This window comes from Canariomyces notabilis (assembly GCF_033297395.1).
Source record: "Canariomyces notabilis strain CBS 508.74 unplaced genomic scaffold N656scaffold_28, whole genome shotgun sequence".
Classification (NCBI taxonomy): Eukaryota; Fungi; Ascomycota; class Sordariomycetes; order Sordariales; family Chaetomiaceae; genus Canariomyces; species Canariomyces notabilis.
The window spans coordinates 218,948-241,389 of NW_027041850.1; the positions used below are offsets into that span (position 1 = coordinate 218,948).

General features: G+C 54.3%; 8 protein-coding genes and 1 non-coding gene across 9 annotated transcripts; 4 read left to right on the plus strand and 5 right to left on the minus strand.

The window, feature by feature from the left end:
* Positions 1-88: 88 nt before the first annotated feature.
* Positions 89-864, plus strand: N656DRAFT_801378 (uncharacterized protein; the record flags this gene model as incomplete). Its single annotated transcript, XM_064818116.1, has 2 exons — positions 89-688; positions 784-864. 2 exons carry the CDS (start codon positions 89-91, stop codon positions 862-864), a joined length of 681 nt encoding a protein of 226 aa, XP_064666522.1.
* A 196-nt stretch (positions 865-1,060) lies between these two features.
* On the minus strand, positions 1,061-2,251 carry N656DRAFT_367240 (uncharacterized protein). Its single transcript, XM_064809402.1, has one exon. It carries the CDS (start codon positions 1,862-1,864, stop codon positions 1,256-1,258), a length of 609 nt encoding a protein of 202 aa, XP_064666523.1. The 5' UTR covers positions 1,865-2,251; the 3' UTR covers positions 1,061-1,255.
* A 974-nt stretch (positions 2,252-3,225) lies between these two features.
* On the plus strand, positions 3,226-4,404 carry N656DRAFT_801380 (Aldo/keto reductase; the record flags this gene model as incomplete). Its single annotated transcript, XM_064818117.1, has 3 exons — positions 3,226-3,335; positions 3,406-3,759; positions 3,825-4,404. The coding sequence occupies 3 exons, from the start codon at positions 3,226-3,228 to the stop codon at positions 4,402-4,404; spliced, it is 1,044 nt and encodes a 347-aa protein (XP_064666524.1).
* A 651-nt stretch (positions 4,405-5,055) lies between these two features.
* Positions 5,056-6,357, minus strand: N656DRAFT_792189 (kinase domain-containing protein; the record flags this gene model as incomplete). Its single annotated transcript, XM_064817052.1, has 3 exons — positions 5,056-5,285; positions 5,356-5,772; positions 5,832-6,357. The coding sequence occupies 3 exons, from the start codon at positions 6,355-6,357 to the stop codon at positions 5,056-5,058; spliced, it is 1,173 nt and encodes a 390-aa protein (XP_064666525.1).
* A 1,062-nt stretch (positions 6,358-7,419) lies between these two features.
* Positions 7,420-8,668, minus strand: N656DRAFT_792190 (uncharacterized protein; the record flags this gene model as incomplete). Its single annotated transcript, XM_064817053.1, has 2 exons — positions 7,420-8,481; positions 8,546-8,668. The coding sequence occupies 2 exons, from the start codon at positions 8,666-8,668 to the stop codon at positions 7,420-7,422; spliced, it is 1,185 nt and encodes a 394-aa protein (XP_064666526.1).
* Positions 8,669-8,782: 114 nt separating this feature from the next.
* On the minus strand, positions 8,783-9,536 carry N656DRAFT_366494 (uncharacterized protein). The gene is made up of 2 exons (XM_064809401.1): positions 9,163-9,536; positions 8,783-9,088 (listed from the first exon to the last, which is right to left on the minus strand). The coding sequence occupies exons 1-2, from the start codon at positions 9,325-9,327 to the stop codon at positions 8,879-8,881; spliced, it is 375 nt and encodes a 124-aa protein (XP_064666527.1). The 5' UTR covers positions 9,328-9,536; the 3' UTR covers positions 8,783-8,878.
* Positions 9,537-12,498: 2,962 nt separating this feature from the next.
* Positions 12,499-12,570, plus strand: N656DRAFT_t125. Its single transcript has one exon. It is a non-coding gene; the product is annotated as a tRNA-Met (tRNA).
* A 5,415-nt stretch (positions 12,571-17,985) lies between these two features.
* Positions 17,986-18,992, plus strand: N656DRAFT_716928 (uncharacterized protein; the record flags this gene model as incomplete). The annotated part of the gene is made up of 4 exons (XM_064812170.1): positions 17,986-18,618; positions 18,667-18,714; positions 18,775-18,807; positions 18,867-18,992. The coding sequence occupies 4 exons, from the start codon at positions 17,986-17,988 to the stop codon at positions 18,990-18,992; spliced, it is 840 nt and encodes a 279-aa protein (XP_064666528.1).
* A 1,525-nt stretch (positions 18,993-20,517) lies between these two features.
* Positions 20,518-21,934, minus strand: N656DRAFT_848196 (uncharacterized protein; the record flags this gene model as incomplete). The annotated part of the gene is made up of 1 exon (XM_064819292.1): positions 20,518-21,934. Exon 1 carries the CDS (start codon positions 21,649-21,651, stop codon positions 20,518-20,520), a length of 1,134 nt encoding a protein of 377 aa, XP_064666529.1. The 5' UTR covers positions 21,652-21,934.
* Between the last annotated feature and the right edge of the window lie 508 nt (positions 21,935-22,442).

Genomic DNA, 22,442 nt, shown 5'->3' on the forward strand with positions numbered 1-22,442 from the left:
CAATCAACCCAGCGCTCAGCTCCGATCCCTGCCCGTTCACAATAGCAACAACAACACCAACAACTCAAAATCGAGAAAGAAGCCCACCATGACAACACTCCCATCCGATTCCAGGCTAAACCCCACAGCAACCCCGTTCCTCCCCGCAATCAGCTCACTGCCAACCCTGTCCGACACCGCCCTGGCCGCAACCCTGGACCTGCTGTTTGAGCCCTGCCCCGACTTGCACGCGCTCGCGCTGCCTACTATGCGGACCATCTCGTTTGGGTCGTGGGACGATTTGATTGGGACGTTGCGTGAGCAGTTGATGGAGCTTGTTTCTGTCGTTCAGGGTGAGGGTGATGAACAGAAGAGGGAGGGTGAGGGAAGGAAGGCGCTGCATCGTGTCCTGGGGAGTCATCCCCGTCTGGGCGAAAAGAAATCTAATGGAGGGGTTGGAGGGGCTGGGATTAGCGGCGGAGGCGGGATGAGTGTGTTGAGCAGCATGGAACAGAGCCATTTAAGGGGTCATGGTGGGAGCGAGGAGGAGGAGGAGTTGGCGAGGTTGAATCGGGAGTATGAAGCGAGGTTTCCGGGGCTGCGGTATGTGGTGTGGGTGAATGGGCGGCCGAGGGAGGAGATTTTTAGGGATATGAAGCTGAGGATTGAGAGAGGAGATTTAGAAGCGGAGGAGAGGGAGGGGATACAGGTGGGTTTACCTTACCTACTCACGCTTTTGAGCGGTTACTTGTCTGCTCGTTGTGAGGTGATGCGCTGACTGTTGGCTTATTGGCGGTGTCTCAGGCTATGTGCGATATTGCTGCCGATCGAGCACGCAAGCTGCTGAACAAGTCAGCTGAGGAGGCTGCTGGCGCCGGTCAGTGAAGGAAGCTGAGGGTGGCTCAGACGAACGTACGTTAACACGGGGCCTGTACAAACAAGGTGCATCTGAAGGGAGGGAGGGTGCATTCAAATGGAGTTAGCCATGATGCTTGTTGAGCACGTGGTCTCGAGGCAAGGCTCGTTTTCTGGGCTCCGGGTACGGTGTTGTGAGGGTATGCCGGTATGGGGCGGAAGAAGCAGAACAGGAGCCGGTACCATGGCAGCCATCTTCGATGCCCAACGCACGACGGCCTGGCTTCGAGCGGTTCTTTCACCCCAGATATCGTCTCGCGTTGAGAGAGATCCAGAACCCCTTATGCTCGCTTGATATCCATTCAGACTAGACGCTGCTTGATACCGCTAAACGCTGGATCGCTGAGATGCAAGCAGGTTGCTATTCCACATGATGAAGAACAAAGAGTGTGGGAGGAAGGAGTGAATCCCACGTCTCGTAGTCAACCATCACCTTCTCAATAAACCCATAGCACCTCTTTCGCCACGTACCCAGCCACGTCGCGTCACGGACCGGCCTCAAATCGCTCAGCCCAAATATCAACTGCGTCCTCGAACCCCTGAACACCTCCAACCTCCCCTCCCTTCGCTTAGCCCCTAACTCCCTGTGCCGATAATGAAACGCAATCACCGTATACGGCCGCAACATCCACAGATTCAACTCGGCACTAAACTTCCTGATACTCGTTCTCGAATCCGTCTCAACCACCAGCTCCAAATTCTCACAATTCCAGCACAAATCCGGCAATTCCCCCCCTTCAGATTTCGTGAGCGGACAAAGATCGAGATTGTCTGCCCCATCCGGCCCCGGATCCAACACGTGGAACAGCACATGCTGACACTCGCCCGCGACGTCGGAATTGAAAGGCTCCATGCACACGGGGCACTTCCTCGGCCGGAGGGAATGCAGCCTGACCTCCTTGTCGAGACACCCCCGGCAGACAATGTGGCCGCAGAAGAAGAAGCACGGCAGGCTGTGCTGCCGGATCATGGAGAGCGCGCTGGATTCGCCCGCGAGTGAGGCGCGGAGGCGCCGGTAGAACTCGCATTCGGCCCAGCCGTAGCGGCCGTAGTGTCGCGGTCGAGGAGGAGGGATGGGTTCAAGACCGAGTTGGGCGAGGGTCAGGGAGGGGGTGCAGAACTCGGGTTGGGATGAGCTTCCGGTGGGAGCGGGAGCAGGGCGAGGCGGGGGGTTCAGAGCAATGGGTGGTTCGGGCGAGCCGGGAGGGGGACTGCCGCTTGGACTGGCGCGTTCAATGCCCCTGACTGGCAGCTCGTCGTGGCATATGCAGCAGGTCGGGATGGGCTGGGCGGCGGTGGGATTGCGGAGCCAGGATTTGATGTTGGGCCTAACCGTAACACCGACGGGAACTGGTTAGTAAGGTATCTTCTTTGTTGACTTTGGGATGAATAAAGCTGATGGTATTGTACAAGGTATAAGGTGTAGCAGGTACCAGTAACATTCGATTTGGCGTTTCTCAGCTAGAGGCGGCGACGGGGTTGGGGTCGGTGGCCTCGCCATGGCGAGTGCGCTGGTTTGATTTACAGAGGGCGGGGAGATAAGAGTGAGCGTTAACTATAGGAGATGCCGCATCGGAACTGGAATTATGCCGCTTGATTGTCGGAGATACAACTCATACGATGGTGTATAGAAATGGCTTGATACAGCTGAACTTACCGAAGGGCGTGGTGCGTAGGCACTTCCACCTAGGTTGAGGGAGACCAGGGCAAGCACCCGCAGCCGTAACTGTCGTCAAGGACCATGGTATGGGCTCCGATGGAAAAATTCTGGAATCCTGGAAGGTGCTACTACCAAGAACTCCGAATCCACTCGCTTTCGGGTTGAGATAGGGTCAGAGGGCACCTTCCTCGACTGCCAGTATGTCCCTGGGACTCAGAAACATCCACAATTTGGCAAGTACTGGCAATTAATAGCACTTATAGCAATTGAACATCTCGGGCCGAGTTCCAACACAGATCATCCCGGTCCGCCATCTTACGAAGCGTTGCTTTAAACTGCTGGCTTCCAGCCTGGAGCTCTTGGGCGATGAAGACCCGACCGGGGTCTGATGCGAATCTCACATGAAGACACCATTTCATCAGCCTCAACGTTTGAGGTTCGAGTCTCGGGTTTCTTGGCCCTGGAACTCGAAACGGATATTGACAGAGACGGGAAACGGTGTTGCAGCGTTGCCTGTGCGGGGAATCTGATATGCTTACCCGGCACCCTTTTTATGCTTAATCTCGCCGCCTCTCTGGCACTCACCTTTGGAGTTCACTTCCAGATCATAAAGTAGCTCCATTCCTTCAACTCATTCATTTCATTGAGAGAGAATACTGACAGCACTGACAATGCCGCCGCCTGCAAAGCTCCCAACACGCAAGCTGGGCAGAAATGGCTCCGATATCACGGCCGTCGGCTTCGGCCTGATGGGACTGAGCACGGCATACGGTTCTGTTGGGTGAGTTTCAAACAGAACATCTTCTATCAAACCATTCCAAAGAAATACCGACTCACATATCCCATTCCAGCCCAGACGAAGACCGCCTCAAGGTCCTCGACCGCGCCTGGGAGCTGGGCTGCACCAACTGGGACTCGGCCGACATGTACGCAGACAGCGAGGACCTGCTTGGCAAGTGGTTCACACTGCATCCGGAGCGCCGCGCCGGCATCTTTTTGGCCACCAAGTTCGGTCTACGGCCGGGCATCAAGGAGGACGGCAGCCCGGGACTCCTCATTGACAGCTCGCCCGAGTACTGCCGTCAGCAGTGCGAGAGAAGCCTCCAGCGTCTTGGGGTTGACTATATTGACTTGTATTATGTTCATCGGGTGGACGGGAAGACGCCTGTTGAGAAGACCATGGCTGAGCTGGTCAGGTTGAAACAGTAGGTCGTTTAACTGTTGATTGTTGAGTGGGTTAGTAGTGTGAAGGGCGCTGATGGGGGAACAGGGAAGGAAAGATCCGGCACATTGGCATTTCCGCGTCGTCTGCCGATACCCTCCGTCGCGCCTGTGCCGTGCACCAGGTTGATGCATTCCAGGTCGAGTTCAGTCCATGGGCGCTCGAGATTGAGGGGCCTGACTGGGGATTCCTCCTGCAGACGTGTCGGGAGCTGGGGGTTTCTGTCTTTTCCTATTCGCCGCTCGGCCGGGGCATCATGACGGGGCAGATCAAGTCGCCTGATGATTTTGAGCCGGGAGATCTGCGGCGCCTGTTCCCTCGCTTCAGCAAGGAGAATTTTCCCAAGAATCTGGATCTTGTTGAAAGGTTCAAGAGCTTGGCTGCCAAGAAGGGCTGCACCCCAGGACAGTTGACCATCGCTTGGTTGATGGCCCAGGGGGAGGACATCTTCCCGATTCCGGGAACTAAGAATATCAAGTATCTTGAGGAAAACATCGGGGCTGTGCGCGTTCAGGTCTCAAAGGAGGAAGAGCAGGAGATTAGGAAGTGGATTGATGAAATTGGCTTTGCTGGCATGAGAGTGCCTCCTGGGCTGTTGGACGAGTTCAATGATACACCGCCGCTGTAGTAAGTAGTTTGCGTGCTTGGGTTGAGTTTATACTTGAGTCCCTACGCGGAGTCAAACTTTCTGAACTACTTCTGATGCGCTTGCAGCTTGACTAACCGATAGGCAGACTCTAGACTTTGTGCCCAAGGAGGAAAGGTCTTTAGTACTAAGAGGACCGAATCCTTTCATCAGTACACGGATCAAAGACACCTCGCTATCGACCTGTTGAATGTTGCATGCCTCGGCATGTCAATCCATAGCGTTGACTTGGGTATGCCACTTCGAACACGTCGTGATTTGTGCAAGGTACCGTCATTTGAGGCTCAGTTGCCGGGCATTTCAAGTTGTCTTCCGCTAGGCGCTCCGGCTCCGTTTCCTTACTCGGATCCATCCTTCATCAGCTTTACCTTGGAGCGTCGTCCAGGCACCGTGGTGTAAAACAAGTATATGGAAGACGATGATGGAAAAGTGAAGAGAACGATAAAACCTACCTCCGACCGTCCAACGTTAGGAAATAGACTTGCAAAGCAGTAAGCAGGGATGAGTGGGTTCATTTGCCATATGGCATGTAGTAAGAAAGCGTGGCCCACGTTGGCGATTGGAACCGGGGGGAATAACTCGAAAGCCTCAGAGATATGAACGTAGTGCCTTCGCACTCACCTAATCTTTCATTCAACTGTCATCTGTGTATGTCATTGACTTCAGCCGCTGCGCAGCATCGGCCGCGGAGATGCGCTGCGTGGGCTCATATGCCACCATGTCGTGGAGCAGGCGTGTATACTCTCTAATCAGATTGGTAGGGAGATGCTGTGCATGCTGGGAGAATCGGCTGTCGATCGTTTTCTCTGACTGCTTTTCCTCAAACCACCAAGCCGGATCTGTTGTTTTCGGTTCTTTTCCCGCTTTTCGGTGGCCGTATTCATCGAACTTGAACCGGCCCTTCCATTCCTGGGGTAATGGACCCTTGAAAACCCACGATAGTGCCTACAAGGATTTCGAATATTCTAAAGAACGTGGGGAACAAGGGCTCTCTGGCGTGGATTGTGTAAAGGACACAGGCAAGTTGCCAGACATCGCTTTTGGTGGAGGGCGAGTAGCCGAAGCAAATCTCTGGAGGGAAGAAATCTATCGGAGACCCTGACGATTGCGGTGGAGAATCCGCGAAGAAGGCATTTCCGAAATCGACGATCACGACGCGAGAGAGAGAAGAATAATCTAGACTTGGGAAGTTGGGAGTCTGGATGACGCGCTTCGGGGCATGCTCCGAGTATGAGCCATTGCCCAGTTTGAGAGGCTCAGATTCGGGGTCGCCTAGAAGTTGATACAACTGAGTCCGAGACATGGAGTGGATGTTCGGAAGCTCGAAAGCAACATTAGTTGGGGTGAAATCTACGTTCATATCTCGGTCAGCGAATTCTGGACAATCAAATTATAGGAAAGTAGCTTACCGCCGTGACAGACTCCATGTTCATGGAGAAATGCCATCCCGCTGGCAACCTGGCAGCACAGCTGATGTCGCGCAAGGCCGGACAATGCCTCAAGAATCTTGTATGCCTTGAGGCTTGGGCCCAGAACCGGGAAAACGAGGCAGAGATGTTCGCCGTTGGGACCCGAGATTTTGAACGAGTGGTACAAGGTCAGCACGTTCGGATGTCCCAGCGGACCAGACACTTCTCGGAGATGCTGAAGCGCCCTCAGTTCGTCGTCGTCTGAATCGCTCACTTCAGCATAGAGGATTTTCAAGGCGAAGTAGGAGGGCCTGTCAATGTCGCTACGCAATTGAACAAGCCAAACGGTCGAGAAGCCTCCGTGCCCAAGCTTGTGAATGACTTCGTACTGCTGGGTGCCGGTCCCAATAACGTCGCCGATGTCGACAGGATGGTAACCACCAGGTACGTATTTCTCAACGTCCTCCACGTACTCCATACGCGGCTGACGATACCTGAAAGGGGGAAGTTCCTCTACCGCAGACATGTTGAAGGAAAAGAGTGACCGTGAATTGTTGGCAGAGAAGGCGAGTTCGATAGTGAGGGACTTGAGGATGATGCTAAAATGCTCTAAGTCGGAAGGCGTGACTGATTGTTGGGCGGTTGAACCAATGCCTAGGCACCTCTGCTGCCTAAACCCTAACTGCCAACCGCATAAGGTACACTACCTCATTCAGTGGGAGTCATCTTCAAACGTCCAACGAATCCCATCAAAGTCCGGCATCGACGGAAGGTCAAACCCAATCAGACTCGACGAGTGGTATACAAATTCTCCATTGTTGCAGCAATACCGTTCCCGCCATCGCACAGCTCTGTTACCTCCAAAAGAGCACGTTCCTCTGAGCGTGTTACCTGCCTAACTGAAGTACCCTGATTGGGAAACAACCGCAAGACACGGTTCTTTGCTTTCAGCACCTTCTAGCTACTCCAAGTTTATCATACATTTCCAGTGCACTGCCGCCAAGCTAGGGTAGTCTGCGCCATTTCCGAACCCGCCCCTCCCGAGACACCGCCCAGGAACCCTGCTATTGAGTTCCAGTGATCCGTTAGTCAGAGAGTTTTGTGTAGAGATAGGTAAGCTAAGGTACCGTAGATAGGGTTAATTGGGTTATTCCTGGCTGTTGATGTCGTGTCGTGACTTCATCCCTCATCCAATATCCCATACCCCCATTTTCCATCAATGAAAAGCAGCAAGGGGTAACAGCAAACAAGGCAACCTGCACAAATGGATTGCAAGACAACAGCAGAGCATAAATGGATAAAAGGGGTAACAACACAGCCAGCAAATCGTTTAGAAGGACTCCCTTGTCCCCTGATCACTGCATTCCTCCGTCCAAGCCTGGGGCACGGCCGAGTCAATCCCCCTGGCATCCAACCAAACCAAACCAAATCAACAAAAACCAAGTGACAAAAACAACACCCCAAGAAAGATCGTGAGAAGAAGAAGAGCTGGAAACGAGAGGACGCTTCTTCTTCCAGAAGCCGGTCGCCACCATCACCACCACCATCAACCAATCTGACCCAACCCATCAAAAACCCATCCAGGTTATCAGGCACCCACCACCCCGACCGATACGGGAACCGAACATCTCTCCTCCTCAATCCGTCTAACCATCTCCCGTTCCCTCGGACTCCTCGGATTAGCATCAATCCCCAGAATAGCACTAATCCGCGTCTTATCCGGCTTCGCCTGCCCACCCGCACCCGCACCCGTACCAGTCCCAGTACCATAAATATGATCCTCCGGACTGCCCACCGGCGTGATAGGCGTCATCTGCGCTGCCACGCCCATGCCCATGCCAATGCCTCCTCCATGGCTAGTGCTGTTTCGCCACGCCTGTTCCAGCACAAACGGGTTCGCGCCACCGCCGTAATCAGCCGCGACAGCCGCCCAGAAAGACGCCCGGTGGGTGTTGTACACGGCTGCCAGCCGGGACATGTCGACTGGGTGGCTGGAGGAAGGGGTTTGGAAACCTCCTGACGGTGGAGGTGGGAGTGCGGAACAGTCGAGTCGCAGCTGCGGGACGCCGTGACCGTTCCCGTGGCCGTGGCCGTGGTGCTGTGGGCCTATGCGCGAAACGGTTGAGTGCGGGGCAGCAGCGCCGGTATTGGTGGCTGCCGAAGTCATCAGCGTGGCGTTGTGAGGGTGGGAGTCGTGAAGGGGCGTGGGGTAGCCGCGGGAGGCTGTTGGGGATGCGGTGCCCGAGCCGCCGCCCATCGAGGCCAGGGCAAGCGTCATTGAGGACGGCTTGGGTAGGATGGTCGGCAGGCGGGGGGATGTGTTGGTTGAGGCGGTCGCTGACATGATGCTGGGCAGCTGGATGCCGCCGGGACTCCCTAAGCCATACGATCCCGCGGATTCGGGTGGCGAGGCTGACCGGCTCGATGTGCCACCGTGCTCGTGAATGGGCGAAGGTATCGAGGCCTGGAGGGTCGGCGAGTGGCCGCCCCCCGAGGATGCTGACGACATTGAGGTGGTGCGCTTGCGGCGGTTGCTGCCGTGGCTGAGCTGGTGATAATGAAGGCGACAAGCGAGCTCTGTCTTTTTGAGATGCGCAGCGATGTGCTTGTAGGGCATCTTCTGGAGTCGTGTCTGGAGGAGATACACTTCCTAGAATCCCACAACTGTTAAACCCCTGACAATCTTTACCACTCGAACCAAAGACTCCGCATACCTCATCCTCGCTCCATGCTCGCCCACCCCCCGTCGAGGTAGCCTTCCTGTGCTTGGTGACGCCGTATTCGTGGCGCTCCATGGCGTCCGACGTAGGTGTGTACGGGAGGAGCTGGGAAGCCATGTGCATAACCGGAGACATGTTGACCCCTTTCCAGGTGTCTCTGATTCCCAGCTACTGCTTGCCACAAAAGCACGATCCAGTCGGTCCAGCTGTTATACCAGGCGGTATGTCCCAAGAATCGAAGGTTGTACAAATATAGCGTCTTAAAATGGCAGAACTGGCTGCTTCAAGAATCGAAGTCGGCTCCGTTTCGTTATAGTACCATGCAACTTAGCAGATCGAGACCTCCGAGGCTGGTGGTCCTTCTCCCAAGTTCGTTTGAAGGCGAGCAAAGTCACCCGGTCGTCGACGAATAGACCAAGATACACGAAACGAATCGACAATAAGTTCGGCCAGGCGAAGGGATGAAGTATAATGAACCAGATTATACCGTCCTATAGTGAAAATCTTTCTCCAGAAAAGAATGTAGGCAGCCAAAAACTAGTTGGGTATATGAAAGAGCGACAATGTCAGCTGCGAGAAGAGAAAATAGGAAAAAAGAAAGGGACACACACGCAACAGCGTAGTGATGGCTGAATGGGAATCCACAAGTAAACCCTCGATGGGTAAGGAAGATGAACAAGAGGAGAAGACAAAAGCGCTCTGGCGGGGGAGAAGGAAAGGGAAGCAATAATAATGCACACAGATAACTTCGATACTACGTATCTGTTGCATGACATCGGATTGGAGGCTCACCCAATCCCGGTGGGCGGACCGGGGTAACAGCCACACCACAAGCTCTGAAGCCTGTTACAGACCAATGTGGAGACTCCTGGGGGGAGAAGGGTCGGGTGGCCAGGGTATGGTTACACGTCGTCGGTGCGCGGGAGCGGTACAGGAGCGGTAACTTTGTGTTGAGCTGCCATCGGCCTCGAAGATGGGCCTGTCCATCAGCCTTGGCTACCCAAGTACACGGAGAGCTGGCTGTCAGTGATCTTTGATGGATCCGGGCACAGCCTCAATTTCCATGTTGAAAAAGATCGGATCAGAGCAGAAGCCTGCTCCGAGACTTTCGTTCGTATACAGACGGTGCCCCTGTCCAGCCACTGCCTTCAAATCAGTGTTCGACGAGCTGGACAACAGAACTTCAGATGATGGTCATGTCTGGCACTGGCCATGAATCGCGTTGCAGCAGCCGCCGCGTTTGCATATTCTAGACTCGAAACGCTGACTCGGGAGACCGACCCGGTGCAGATGCCAGCGCATGTACGGAGGTATTAGAGCGGCTGACGGAGCTGGATCTCGCATCCTTAGTTAGACAGGCTTCACAGGGATCGGGGTTGTCAACTGGTGGAATTGCTCGACACACGAGGAGTGAGCCTCTCTGGGAAAGATATTTGCCGCCTGAGGCTTAGATATCGGAACGTAGTCATCAAGTCCGAGGACATTCGCGAGATCGAAGAGAGAGGTCTGTGTCTGACGTTTGACACGGGTGCCGCGAAGTCGAAGTCGTCCTTGGTCTGGGATTGTCGCACAAATCCCCTGGCCCTTGTGCAGAATGCCATCTGTGATTAGCTGCAGCAGGCTTCTTGTATCCACTCTTCTGAGGCTCTTGCCCAGGGACCCTGTTGCCCCGCGATTTCAATCCCATGCCAGGCAAGCATCCACTGTCAAATGCTCATTCCGTTCGTTTGGTTTGACATCGCCCACAGTTGAAACATGAGGTTGTTTCTACTCGATTGTTGAGACGGACAGTCCACAACCCAGCAAGTTGCAGCAACCGCAGCCCCAGAAACCCGGCAATCTGTAGTGGAAAGAGACGGTCGCAGCGGGTGGCCGGCGGCTCGATTCGCGTTCTTTGAGGCCAAAACAATGCAACATAAGCTTGAATACGTTCTTGGGCCTTGCTTTCGAGTCGAGCTGCTATACAATCTGGGCTGCCATATGCTCAGCGTGGAATTAGTCTAACGTCGAAGGTGGTCAGTTAGCCGGACAATCGTGCATGCAGGTCAATGTCTTCAACGGGTCCCAAGCTGGCCTGGACCGCTCTTCGACGGCTCTTTGCGGACCGTTGCATGCCGGACAAACTTTCCGATCGGTCGGAGCGAACTCGCAGCAACTGCACGCGATCTTGTGAATTCTCATCGACGATATCTCCATGATGACGTTAATGCGAGACCGATATTGCAAGGACATGGCCCCAGCAACGCCCCTGCTTCAAGGCTCTGATCAGTTCCGGCCCTGGGTGCAGAATCCTTAAAACTCGCTAAGACGTTGGCGCAATCTCACCCGTGTATCAAGCCTTGCCCGATTGGGCCTCCCCCACAGGCCCATGCCGCCCCACCAAACCCACTGCGACTTCCTTCGTACGTACCTAAGTACATGTACCTAAACGACAACTTCGCCGAACAACAGCAATCGCCACCCGCCGGGCCAGCCCTTGCCGGACCAGGGAAACAACGGGTGAAACATTTTGAATCGCGCAGGTCGCCGACCGACAAGGCTGATGCTACTAAACCTTATCTCGCGCTATCAGGTGGCAGGGAACGGTTAACTCGATGTTTCTAGCAGACGGTCGTCTTGTCCATCTGGCAATCTGCCGCTGACAAGCAAGCTGGCACCCTTCAACTCCACGGATCCAATGTCTGTTTGGTTTGAAGATTGCCCCGTCCGATCCTCAAAAGATAGGATCAACTCCTAACACGGTGACGGCATGGTCAAAACAGGAACGTGATGAACGCCAGTCCGGCCGGTTGCCCAGCAAAACATCCAAACACCGATCCGATCAGAAACAGCGGGGAAAGGTAATGCCCTTTCTTTCCCGGCCTTCGTCTCGGGATCACGACAGCCTTAGGCACCGATAATTCCTTCGATGCTCATCTATTCGACCTGCTAGCCATTGCTGTCCACCCATTGCCCCTACGGCGCTTGATGCATCTCGGGCAGTCTGATGTTGACCTCGAATGGAGGCCGTCTGGCGGCTGCAGGTCGCACGAAGCGCCGGCAAATGCAGCATTCTCCTCAGTGCCGTATGCAGCTAGGAAATGCACGGCACTTGGATCGATTGTCTCACTGCAGCAGACCTTCACCCCGCTAACAGCCTTTAACGCGCTTACTCACTTACTTGCTTACCTAAGTCATGGTGTCTGGCTTCTAGACTGCGGCCACTCAGTCTGGGCTGGCTTTCAGTTTCCTCTTGACTAAGTATTCGGGATGTGGGCTTCGTTCGGATCTCGTCAACTTTCCTCTGGGAAAGTCCGCCAGGCTCGGAAATTCTACGTATTCCAAGGAAAGGGCTCCCGATACGATCCTGGTGTGGATTTGGCCATCTCCTCTGTGGAATCTCGAAGCTTCTCCTCCCACGCGCTTTGATGTGCCGACTTCTTGCTTCGAATATCCTTGGTGGACGGAGATCTTATCAGGGTCATCGGACTTCGCCGAAGCTGCCCCATCTTGAGCACGATCTCGATTGTGAGCCCGAGCGTTGGTGATCTTCGAGATGACACTGACCGGCTTCGAGAAAGGAGGGGGGTCCTCTGTAACCACACCTGCTGAAGACTGGGACACGAAATTCTTTCTACCTTTCAGCGGAGTTGCCGTCTGTACAGTATAACTCCAAATTATCCTCGCCCAAATGACCCTGGAGGATCGGGGTGAGTGACAGCGTAAACAACGCGCAACAATCTGAGGTAACTGAGCGGTTGCAGTATGTCTTATTCTCTTTCTCACCCTTGCTCTCCATGGCCATCACGCGAATACGTTGTGCTTCCTTGAAGACCTGTTGCTTGGCGGTCTGATCCTGCTCCATCGTAGCTAGGGCTTAGGGCGACCGCAGGAGGGACGGCCTTTGTCCCCCGAATCCCTATAACCCACTCTCCCGTCGTCCCAATCCAACAAGCAATCAAGTTAGAAGCTGCGTGGCGCAGCGGAAGCGCGCCGGGCTCATAACCCGGAGGTCACTCGATCGAAACGAGTCGCAGCTAGATATATTTTTTGTGCCACTCAGGAAGATGATTGTAATAGCGATATGTTAATTCCTTGGAGGCAGCTCTTCGCGGGGGCACCTCGCGGCTCATCGTGGGTAAACTCAGCCGCTTTTCGGCCCGGGGTACTGTGGCTTGCTGCCCTTCTCTCCATAAATCGTTGTCACCGATCTGGAATCCCACGATCTGGTGCCTATCCCGGTGGGAAATTATCTGTCGTTATCACCTGCTTATGGCCACCAGGACCTCCCAACAATGTTTATGATCCAGTCTTAGGGAAAGGGGAGCTGCGAATTTCAAGCGTGACAGCGATAATGTCCTACTGATGTACGACGTCCGGCGGATGAGATCCAGGAGCTGTCTCCGCGTCGTAGTAACATCGACCTAACGGGACCTCACCTCACTCGCAGCAGTGTGGTACATACTCTGGACGAAGAAATACTGTTGAAGTGTATATAACATTCTACTCAGCTTTGCTGTACCTCAAGCTTGAGAAACCTGCCTAGGGCATCCGAGACCATCCGATCGCCATGATGGGCTAAACTCATGTCTGATCATGGATCGCATCCATAGACCACTGGCGACAGTACCCGGTCTTTTCACCATGGAGCGTTCCGATATCTTCTAGAAACCATCAAAGATGGACGTCCGTGAGCGAGGCCGAGCGGAGCAGAATGGCTGAAGAAGGGATGATGAGCATGTCATGCGCGGATCTCGTTATTTTGTGCATAATCGTAATAGCGTAAGGTGGGTAAGTGGTCAGATCGATTCATGCCTGTCAGTCCGAACCAGCTCATGATCGTCTGATGCTTGCCATCTGAAAAGCACAACGCCTGGGCAGAAGATCCTGCGTGTCTCCATTCACAGACGACCTACGATGCGCACCTGGCTCAATCCCTTCCTGACCCCGATAGCGTTGCAAACTGCAAAGGGTGTTCAATGTGAAGGATGACATGCCAGTGCATACTAGTACCCTCTTTCAAAATCCTTTCAGGCGGCACATCACCGTACATATCATGATCAATCCGGGGGTGAAAACATGTTGAATGCCGCCAAGACCCCGAGCCTGACTTTAAGGTACAGTAGGAGGAGGGGGGAAGGGATCATGGGTCCATATCTCCCAGATCCGGGGAAGGGATCCATCCAGCACCACCCACCAGGGGCGGGTTCCGAAATCCCGATTCGATTCGATAAGCGAGAAGGCAACGCAACGCATCCCACTCCCGTCCCAGACCTGACCTGGGCGTGCTGGGCCAGGGGGCGAGCCGCAGGTGGCACACAGACCACATCATATTTGTGGGCAGCACTGGCCACAACCTTCCCCCCATCTTCAAACCCAATGTTGACAAAGCTGGAACGCATGTCGTTTCAGGCTCTTAGCACTTTATCACTTCAATGACACCGCGGGGAGGGCGACGTAGGCTCGATGATTACTAAGGTAGTAACCCAGTTGTTCAATTGCTGAGTTTGTATCCGAGTTCAGATGGTCCGCACATGCAGTGGTCGAGAGACTCGAAGTTGAGCGGGGGAAGCGAAAACGGCGGAAGGCACGAAAGGAAAAATCTTGGGATCTAGGTACCGTGACGCGAAATCTCGAGCTAAAAGGATGGCTAGCTCCCGTCCCCAGTGATGCAGTTCTTCCGATGCAATTCGTCCAGGCCTTACTAACCTCGTTGGGAGATCAGACGATGCCTGCGCCTGGAGATTCCACTGCAGGTTCGCTGCGCTGCGTACATACTTCGTATGGTTGTACTGCTTCCAAGGCCAGAATCTCTAGGTAGCCGTTACTGCCTGGATTCGTCCCGATCGGTCGTTTCAACGGCCCAAGATAATCAATGCACCTACGACGTTTCTGTTGCAATCAAGCCGTGGCTGTATCGAGAGGTCAGGTAGTGATCAAAACTCGTCGAGCTGTGTGAACCGGGTTGCGAAGTCCCGTATATTGCAGGTATTCCGGATTCCAGGCTCGGAGCCGGAAGACAAGTATGCCTTGTCTCGAAGGCCATGCTCGGCTTACCATTACGCCTTGATTGAGCGAGCTGCAGACTGATCCGTTTCAATCATCGAGATTTGGGTGCGCCTATGATCCAAGGTTCCATCTTATCTGTCAACGTGACCCAGCCTGCAAAGATACTGTACATTTCAATACCTTCACGGAACCTTTGAAAGCTTGCCTAGGCCCTGGGACTCGGGCCGTCAATGTGGTAAAAAGTACCTAACTCCTTAGTGTACGCCGGTATCAGGTGAAGGGCCAAGTATCACATGCAGTTGACCTCACCCGACATTTAAATAGTTCAACCTGGATCTTGAAGTTCAACTTTGGCACAGTGACCGGCGCGGTTGACCATTGTGTTCTCTCAACTTGGACCGCTGTAACGGCATACATTGTGTGACAGACTACGTTCGTACGGATATCGCCCGACTGTCCAGCAGTCCGTCATTGAAGTATACTCAAACTCTGAATTGAAAAGTACATTGATGTCGGGTACTTTAGCTTTGCCTATAGTAGGGCTGTTTTGCATTCATCTGGTTTTGAGATACTTCATCTGTACTGTACTGTACTGTACTGTACTGTACCAAGCAGTCGATTACAACTTAATTCCAGCCTGACATCTGATCTTCGGTATTGTACTTCGTACTCTGGCCAGCATCTCTCTTCCCGCAGCTACATGAATAAGGTACCGTACATCCTGTCCGCACTATGACTCTTGGTTACTCTGCAGAGCACAGGTATTTGATCTTGGAATTGTACCTTTACCCGGCACATACTGTCTCGTCGCTGATATGGCTGCCAAGACTGAGGGGTTGAGAACGTATTGGATTATGTCAGTACGATAAATGCACAGTATCTATACAGTACTACCTTAGTACTCTGCAAGGTGGATTGGAGATTGTCGGGCTTTGGGGATATTTAGAACCTTTGAACAAAAATCTTAGACTTGAATGACTCGAATAGGCGGTCAGTTCCGGCATAGATGGGGATGTACGAAGCTCAAGAATATTGATGCATCCATTGATGGAATTGATCGTTATCGAACGGAGCTTGTTAGGTAACGAAACTTGAAGTCCTCAACGGTGCCCAGGTTCTTCTGTCTGTTAAGATACCGGAGAACCTTGAGTGTACAGTACATAGGACCTTACCTCCGGTCCTTCGCTACACTAGGACAACATTAGCGGGAAAACTTCATGACTTCGATGCTACTCCAACTTAAAGTATAGTCCAATTCTGCAGTACGTCCTTGGGCGATGGAAAGGATTCCTCACAAAGCCGCATCTATCTACATCCCGTTCCCCGTTCCCCGGAAGTACTTTCAGTTTGTTTCGTTAGAACTCATTCAACACTCGACGCACCCGCGATCAAAAAAGAATTTGGGATTTCTCGTCATCCCGCCATATGTGGGCGACGGATTATCATTGGAGAAAGGTACACGCACGGATGACGCCTCCGCACCAGGATAGTGATTGCTGCCGTCCAATCTCCGCTCAGGCAAGAACAAACCGTAACTTAGCGCCGGCCCCAGACCAGTTAAGCTGCCATCGCAGCTCTCGCATCGAGCTTGACATCAACGCAACCACGCAGTCGCAGAAGCAACTCGCAAAGTCAGTCAAACGCGCCTGGACCGGCTGTGTATCCGTATCAGTCAGCCATCGAGGTGGTTGGGCGGCTACACTGGCCGCTGATTGGTGCCGGACTCAGGTTGTGTTCCCTCGCCAATTGACTTGGCGGCCCGTCACTTTAGTCAACGGCCCGGAAACGAGATCGTAGTGGCTGCAGTGGGGTCGAGGTGGCTTGACTTTGGGCCTAAGCCCAAAATGTATGGCTGCACGACGGGAGCCCCGCTTTCTCGACCACAGAATTCGCGCTTCGCACAAAACCCGATCCACCCCAAAGCCTGCGCACGCGCACTGAGGTCACAAGAATCCTTCTCTCCACCCCCCAGCCCAGCCCCCCAATTCCGCATTTCCACCGGTCAAGGTACTTCTGTCCGCATGTCCTGAGCGGCGTCTCAAGTCCTTGCCTGCTGGTCACTCACGAGTACTTCTCAACTCCAACAAACCCGAGATCGATCCGTCATTTGGGATTTATGCAGCTCTGGTTTTGACTCGACCCTACCCGTAAGTACCACTTTCCACTCTTTGAATCGGTTTGTTTCCATGGTCCGGCGAGTCCCCCGAGTCGTCCAGTCTTTCAAATTTTCGCGACGGATTGACGCGTGCTGCACCCAGACACGCAGTCGTCCTAGTCGCTGCTTTTGCCGTCCGCAGCAGCAAATTGCTCAGAGCGCTGGTTGATCTGGTTCGTGATTGTAACCAAAAGCATCAACCGCTACATTGAGCAGAGACCGAGAAAATCCTGAAAATGAGGGAGAAGCAAAATGCTCGCGATGGGCTCATGGACGCGGTGCGGCAGCAATGACAAAGCTGGATGCATCGGGTACATGTTAACAATCCTGTTCTTCGTTGTATTTTCTTTGCTCTGTACTTCATTCTTCCTTTCCATCGCACCTTGGCTCGACACAACCTTAGCTCCAAAGTACCGTACTCATCAAGGCAGCACTGCTGACAGCTTTTTGGCGCATTTCTAGACCATGCATCAGTGGACAATCACGCCTATGCCGGAGTACATCTACTCCCCGCCCAACCCCAACTCCACCAACCACTCCAATGACCTTCAGTAAGTACATTGTCTCCTTGTACCTCTTCGTATTTGGCCGTTGGCTTTTAAGACACCATTGCCTCGACCATCTCAACGGCACCTGCGCAGAGGTCCCGGCCCATCCCCACCAGTCCGTTCTTGTACCCCATGTACTCCCTTCCTAGGGAACGCAAAGGCTTGGAAGCACCCGACCGACAAGGTTGGCAAACACGTGGGAGACGGTGGGAATACATCGAGCGAAAGACTCCCGCTCATTTCCGTTTCTTTCAACTGGCCTCGCGTCCTGTTCGGTCCCTTGTTCCCGAAGTCGCGTCTGTCCTCGTCGGTTTTACCGCTATTGTCGCCGACTCCATTCTGTCGCGGTCCAACCTGGTGCTTCCCGGCCAGGCCGTTCCCGACACGGTTTCTCGTCGCATCTTGCGATGAAGAAGCAGCGGACGGCGAACGACGTTCAATCATGGCGTCCGCTGCAGTCGACGTCAATGCCAGCGCTGCAGCACCAGCAGCCGTTGCAGCAGCAGCAGCAGCAACACCAGCCGCCGCCGCCGAACTCGTTTGCTAACCATGCCTCTTGGTACAGCCAGCCGTATGCTGCTCAGCAGCAGCAACAGCAGCCTGCTGAGATGAACCGGCGCGACCACCCGGTGGATTATCGAGCCTACCCCACACAGCCGCCACAGGCCGCGCAGCCACAGCATCCGCACCAGCAACACTCGCAACACACTCAGCACCACGCCGCCCCGCCGGTGCAGCCGCCCATGCCTCATGGTCAACAGCCGCAGGCTACACCGCCCCAACAGCAGGCGCCGGCTCCGGCCCCCGCTCCGTCTTCCAGACGCAAGCGCCCTGCCCCAGGCGCCCATCCCGCTCCGCATGCACCCCAGCACACTCCGCAGCACACTCCTCAGCATCCTGCTCCGCATCCTCCTTCGCATGCACCCCAACACGCACCCCAGCACGCACCCCAGCATGCCTCGCAACAACCTCAACACACTCCGCAGCATATCCCAGCCCCGCCGCCTACTCAGCAACAACAGCAGCAGCAGCCGCCCCAAGCCGCGCAGCCCGCTCCCGGTGGCCCTCCTCATGTTACGCAGCCTTCTCCCCAGCAGCAGCCGCAACAACAACAGCAGCAGCAGCCCCATCATTCGCAACACTCGCAACATGCTCAGCAGCCGCAGCCACAGCCTGTGTCGGCACCTCCTGCCACTCCGGCTTCGGCCCAGCCGTCTGGCTCCTCCGCACAGCCTGCACCGTCTGATGATGCTAACTCTACCCCGGCTCCGCCGCCTGCCAAGAAGAGCCGGACAAATACTCCCTGGACGCCGGCCGAAGAGCTTCGACTGAAGCAGATGCGCGACGCCGGCAACAGCTGGGCCGAGATTGCCAAGGTTGGTACTCGGTAATCGGAGCGAATGGCCGGAAGCTAACCGACACAGACGTTTCCGACGCGGACGGAGGGCAGCGTCAAGAAGCATTGGTACAAGGTTCGTCAATGGCAATTCCAGGACCTGCATCTCGCGTACCCGACTAACGCCTTGTCTTAGGATATGCATTATGCCGAGTTTGCTGAGGATGAGGTAGCTCAATCCTGTCGAGTTCGCTTCCCGTTACCACGAACTGACTGAACCATTCCCAGAGCCAGGCATTGATGAGTGCCATCAAGGAGTATGAGAATAATAAGTGGAAGGTAATTGGTCAGAAGGTCGGCAAGCCTGCCAAGGCCTGCGAACAATATGCGAAAGAGCACTTTCCCGGTAAGTGAGCCCCAAGATCTGGCATCTTGTGCTCATATTCCATAGCAGAATATACTGATTCCCTGCTCAAGAACTCTTCCCTACCCAGAAAGGGAGATAGTGGCGGCGCGGTTTTCTACCGGCGCCCTTCGCCGAGCTAGACCTGGGTTGCCAAGTTCCGAGCATCTCAAGCGTTCGATGGTTTCGTGTCGAACACCTTCACCATCCCAAGTCGGCCACATTGTCGTAATGACATGTCTCTCCGTCTTGGACGTCTCGAACAAGATCCGGTTGTCTCGGAAAATACACACTGAGAATCGGGTGTTTTGGTTTTGCAGGGTTTACACACGGCGACTTCGAAGATTTCGCTCTTGAGTCAACATACTTTTGAGCTTGTGGTTCAAAGCAACGTCCATCCGGTATCTGGGCCCATGGCCGTCGCCCAGCACGGCGTCCTGGCGGGTTTTTTCTGCCGGCCTCTGGCTTGATTGCTTTCATAATACTCTTTATCTCTGGCTCCAGTTTTCCTGGTCGGATCTCAAATAATCATCGCTACGGTACTTTCGGGACAGGACGGGTTATTCTATGACTTGGGCTTCGGCCGTGCTTGACGGACTGGGAAGTCGCTGCTGGGGAAGTGAGCGCCTGGTTTCAGGTGCCAAGGAGGTTACTTGTCATCATGGTGTGTTACTTTGCTATGGCCAAGGCTCTCACGCTACCCTTGCGTGATAGGACTCTCTTCTCGTCTCCTTTTCTGATTCTGGTTGTATTTTCTTTTCCCGTTCCTGTACTGGGGGTTACGAACCTCCACAGCGGGATGGCGGTTGTCAAGACTGAAAACGTTGGCCATGGTGCTATACCTGGGGTATAAAATGCGGGGTTTTTTTTTTTTTTTTTTCTGATTCCCAGTCACGACCATTTCTCTGTTGCCGGTGCCAATGCTGTGTCTGATATGCCGATTCCTTGTCCTTGCGCTAGGCTCCGCTTGGAGGTTCGCAATAACATCGGTAGGTAGTGACGCAGCTCGAGCCAAGACGGTGCTCCCTTTTCGAATCAAGGGTAATGGCAGGTCACGACATCAGGTACAGCCCTCACTTTGACTACACTATTCGACGAGATCCACGGCATTAGCAGCCTTCCAAGCGTGCAGCTTGTCTCGTTTGCTGGCTAACCGCGAATTTCCTTGGCGCCAGTTCTTCAGGCCCGCGCAACGGCAAAGGGAGAAAGACATCACAGAGAAAATCCATTAGCCGTCAGAGAGCTAACTTCCTGCTTCTCACCAGCTTTCAAGTGTAAGGGACCTTGGATGAAGTACGACGTTCTCCATGGCGTACGTGGCGGCAGAGAGCGAGCAATTCGATATGTATGGCCCCAATGGGTGGGATGAATACAGTGAGAAAAGGGGTATTCGTGAGAGAGAGGCTTGAATAACCAGACGGCAATACAGAAGTATATCATTCTAAGCAACTACACATCAACAATCTATTCCCGCTTCAGGGGAGAGGTGCGTACGCACCAACTCACCTGCTAGGTACTTACCAGCAGTACCTGTCATCAGCGCTCTCGAACGACCCAACGACCGGCTCTCCTGTGTCCGGGTTCACCATCCCAACCCACTATATCACACACAAGATGATTCATCAACGACAGCGCGAATGCATTGATGACTTCCGGATCGCTGGGGTCGTACCTAATGGTGATGGACCCATCAATAGGCTCATACAGGTCCTCAAAGTCCAAAGCAGTGACCTCCCCTCCCCCAGTCTCCCGCCGCGCAGCAATATCCCGCCGCCAACCAGCCACTCTCTCCTCCGCCATTTCCTCAAGCTTCTCAACACTCGAGAAATTCACCGCCGCCTCCAACCGGGCCTTGAAGTACGGCTCCTGCTCCAACCCCGCCATGCAGCGCATGGCATCATCCTGCCCAGTCTGCCGCAACCGCTCCGCAAACAACCGACCAACCACGGGCTCGAGCTGCTCGTCAGCATACTTCATAGCCGACGCGAACACCGCCGCCGTCTGTCTCTTCACGTCTCCCCCGTACGGATAATATGCGTCCCCTGGCACGCGGGGGTAGCAGCGGCCGCCACATTCGTGCTCGGCCCAGTGGCCCGGGTACCCCAGCGCGCTGTTGAGCATCATCAAATGACAATGCAGAAAGTCAGCCAACGACCGCCCCAGCCGCGCGTCCTGGATCGTGTACCGCCCGCGCAGCGTGAACCAGAGCTTGCATTGGTCCGGGGTCCAGGCGTCGGGCGGGGCTTGGCCTGATTCATAGGCCGGGGCGGAGGCGGAGCAAAGGGCAAAGACGGTGTCTTCGACCAGAGAGTTGTACCAGTCGGGCCGGAGCATCTGCTTGATCCATTTGGCTGCGAAGAAGGGTTCGCCGTTGGCGGTGAGGGAGGTTTTGAACCAGAGCCGTGGGCGGGCGGGGAGCTCTTGGAACTCGGCCGCGGGGAGGCGGAAGAGGGCGCGGATGTGTGATCCCGTGGGGATGGAGAGGGAGGGCTCGGTTTTGAGGCGATGCTTGAAGGCGACTTCGATTAGTTGGACCAGCCTCATTTTGCAGTCCTGGCAGAGCATGGGGTGCGCCTCGATCTCGTCGAGCAGCACGCATTCGTCGAAGAGGACGGTGTCCCAGGCTGGGTCGTAGTCAGTGTTCTCGAGCGCTACGTTTGTTGAAGACATGGTTATGGGACTGCTTATCTTCTTGTTCGGCTTGGAGGTCTGTGCTTTGTGGTGCTGTGTTGTTGTCAAGCCTGAGAGGAAAAGAAACGTATTGAAACAATGCTTGAGCTGATTGTGATGCTAAGCAAGAGGCCGTCGGTATGGGCTGGGCGACAAGGACTTTAAATCGACGTCCTCGAGGACCGCATGACTGTCCGAGTCTGCTGGTCAGTCATTGTTGGGCTGTTCGCCATGATAGTCACAATATGAAAAGACTCATGGTTAGCGGCCGTTGACCAAGACAGAGTCGGTGAACATTGAGTTTGGTGGTGACAAAGACAACGAAAGATGGTCTGATCTTGAGGGGTATTCCAGATCCAAGTCCTGAGGGGGAACAAACACCCCTAATTTTCGAAATACGACCGAAGCAGGGGAAAGCACGAAACAATGGGTTTGCGAGGACCGCGATCTAATCGGCTTGACATCAAAGGGATTCAACGCATTCTGATCCATTGTCGGCATACTTACATCAGCCCCTGAACTCCCCCAGTCAAGCCGCTGGTTTGCATTAGATGCACATCACCGAGCCTATATACTATACTGAGGTGAACACTACTTTTTGCGATGCTCACTTGGCCTCCCATCCGTGTGATACAGATGAAGCAAATATTCGTACATGTTTTCATTACCATGAACGTATGTACAAGCCTCCCGTCCCCTTACCTCCCCACAAGCGATCCCATTCGGGACAGGGGGCTGTGATACCAGGAAAGCCGAACGAGTACCTCCTTGTCCATGTAGAACGGCCCCAA

What these genes read in the sequence shown, in the direction of transcription:
- N656DRAFT_366494 (XM_064809401.1), bottom strand. Translation starts at nt 9,327, where the DNA reads ATGTCATGCAACAGATACGTAGTATCGAAGTTATCTGTGTGCATTATT. An exon ending in AGCCATCACTACGCTGTTGC is followed by an intron (nt 9,089 to 9,162) that starts GTGTGTGTCCCT and finishes ATACCCAACTAG; the next exon opens with TTTTTGGCTGCCTACATTCT.
- N656DRAFT_367240 (XM_064809402.1), bottom strand. Translation starts at nt 1,864, where the DNA reads ATGATCCGGCAGCACAGCCTGCCGTGCTTCTTCTTCTGCGGCCACATT.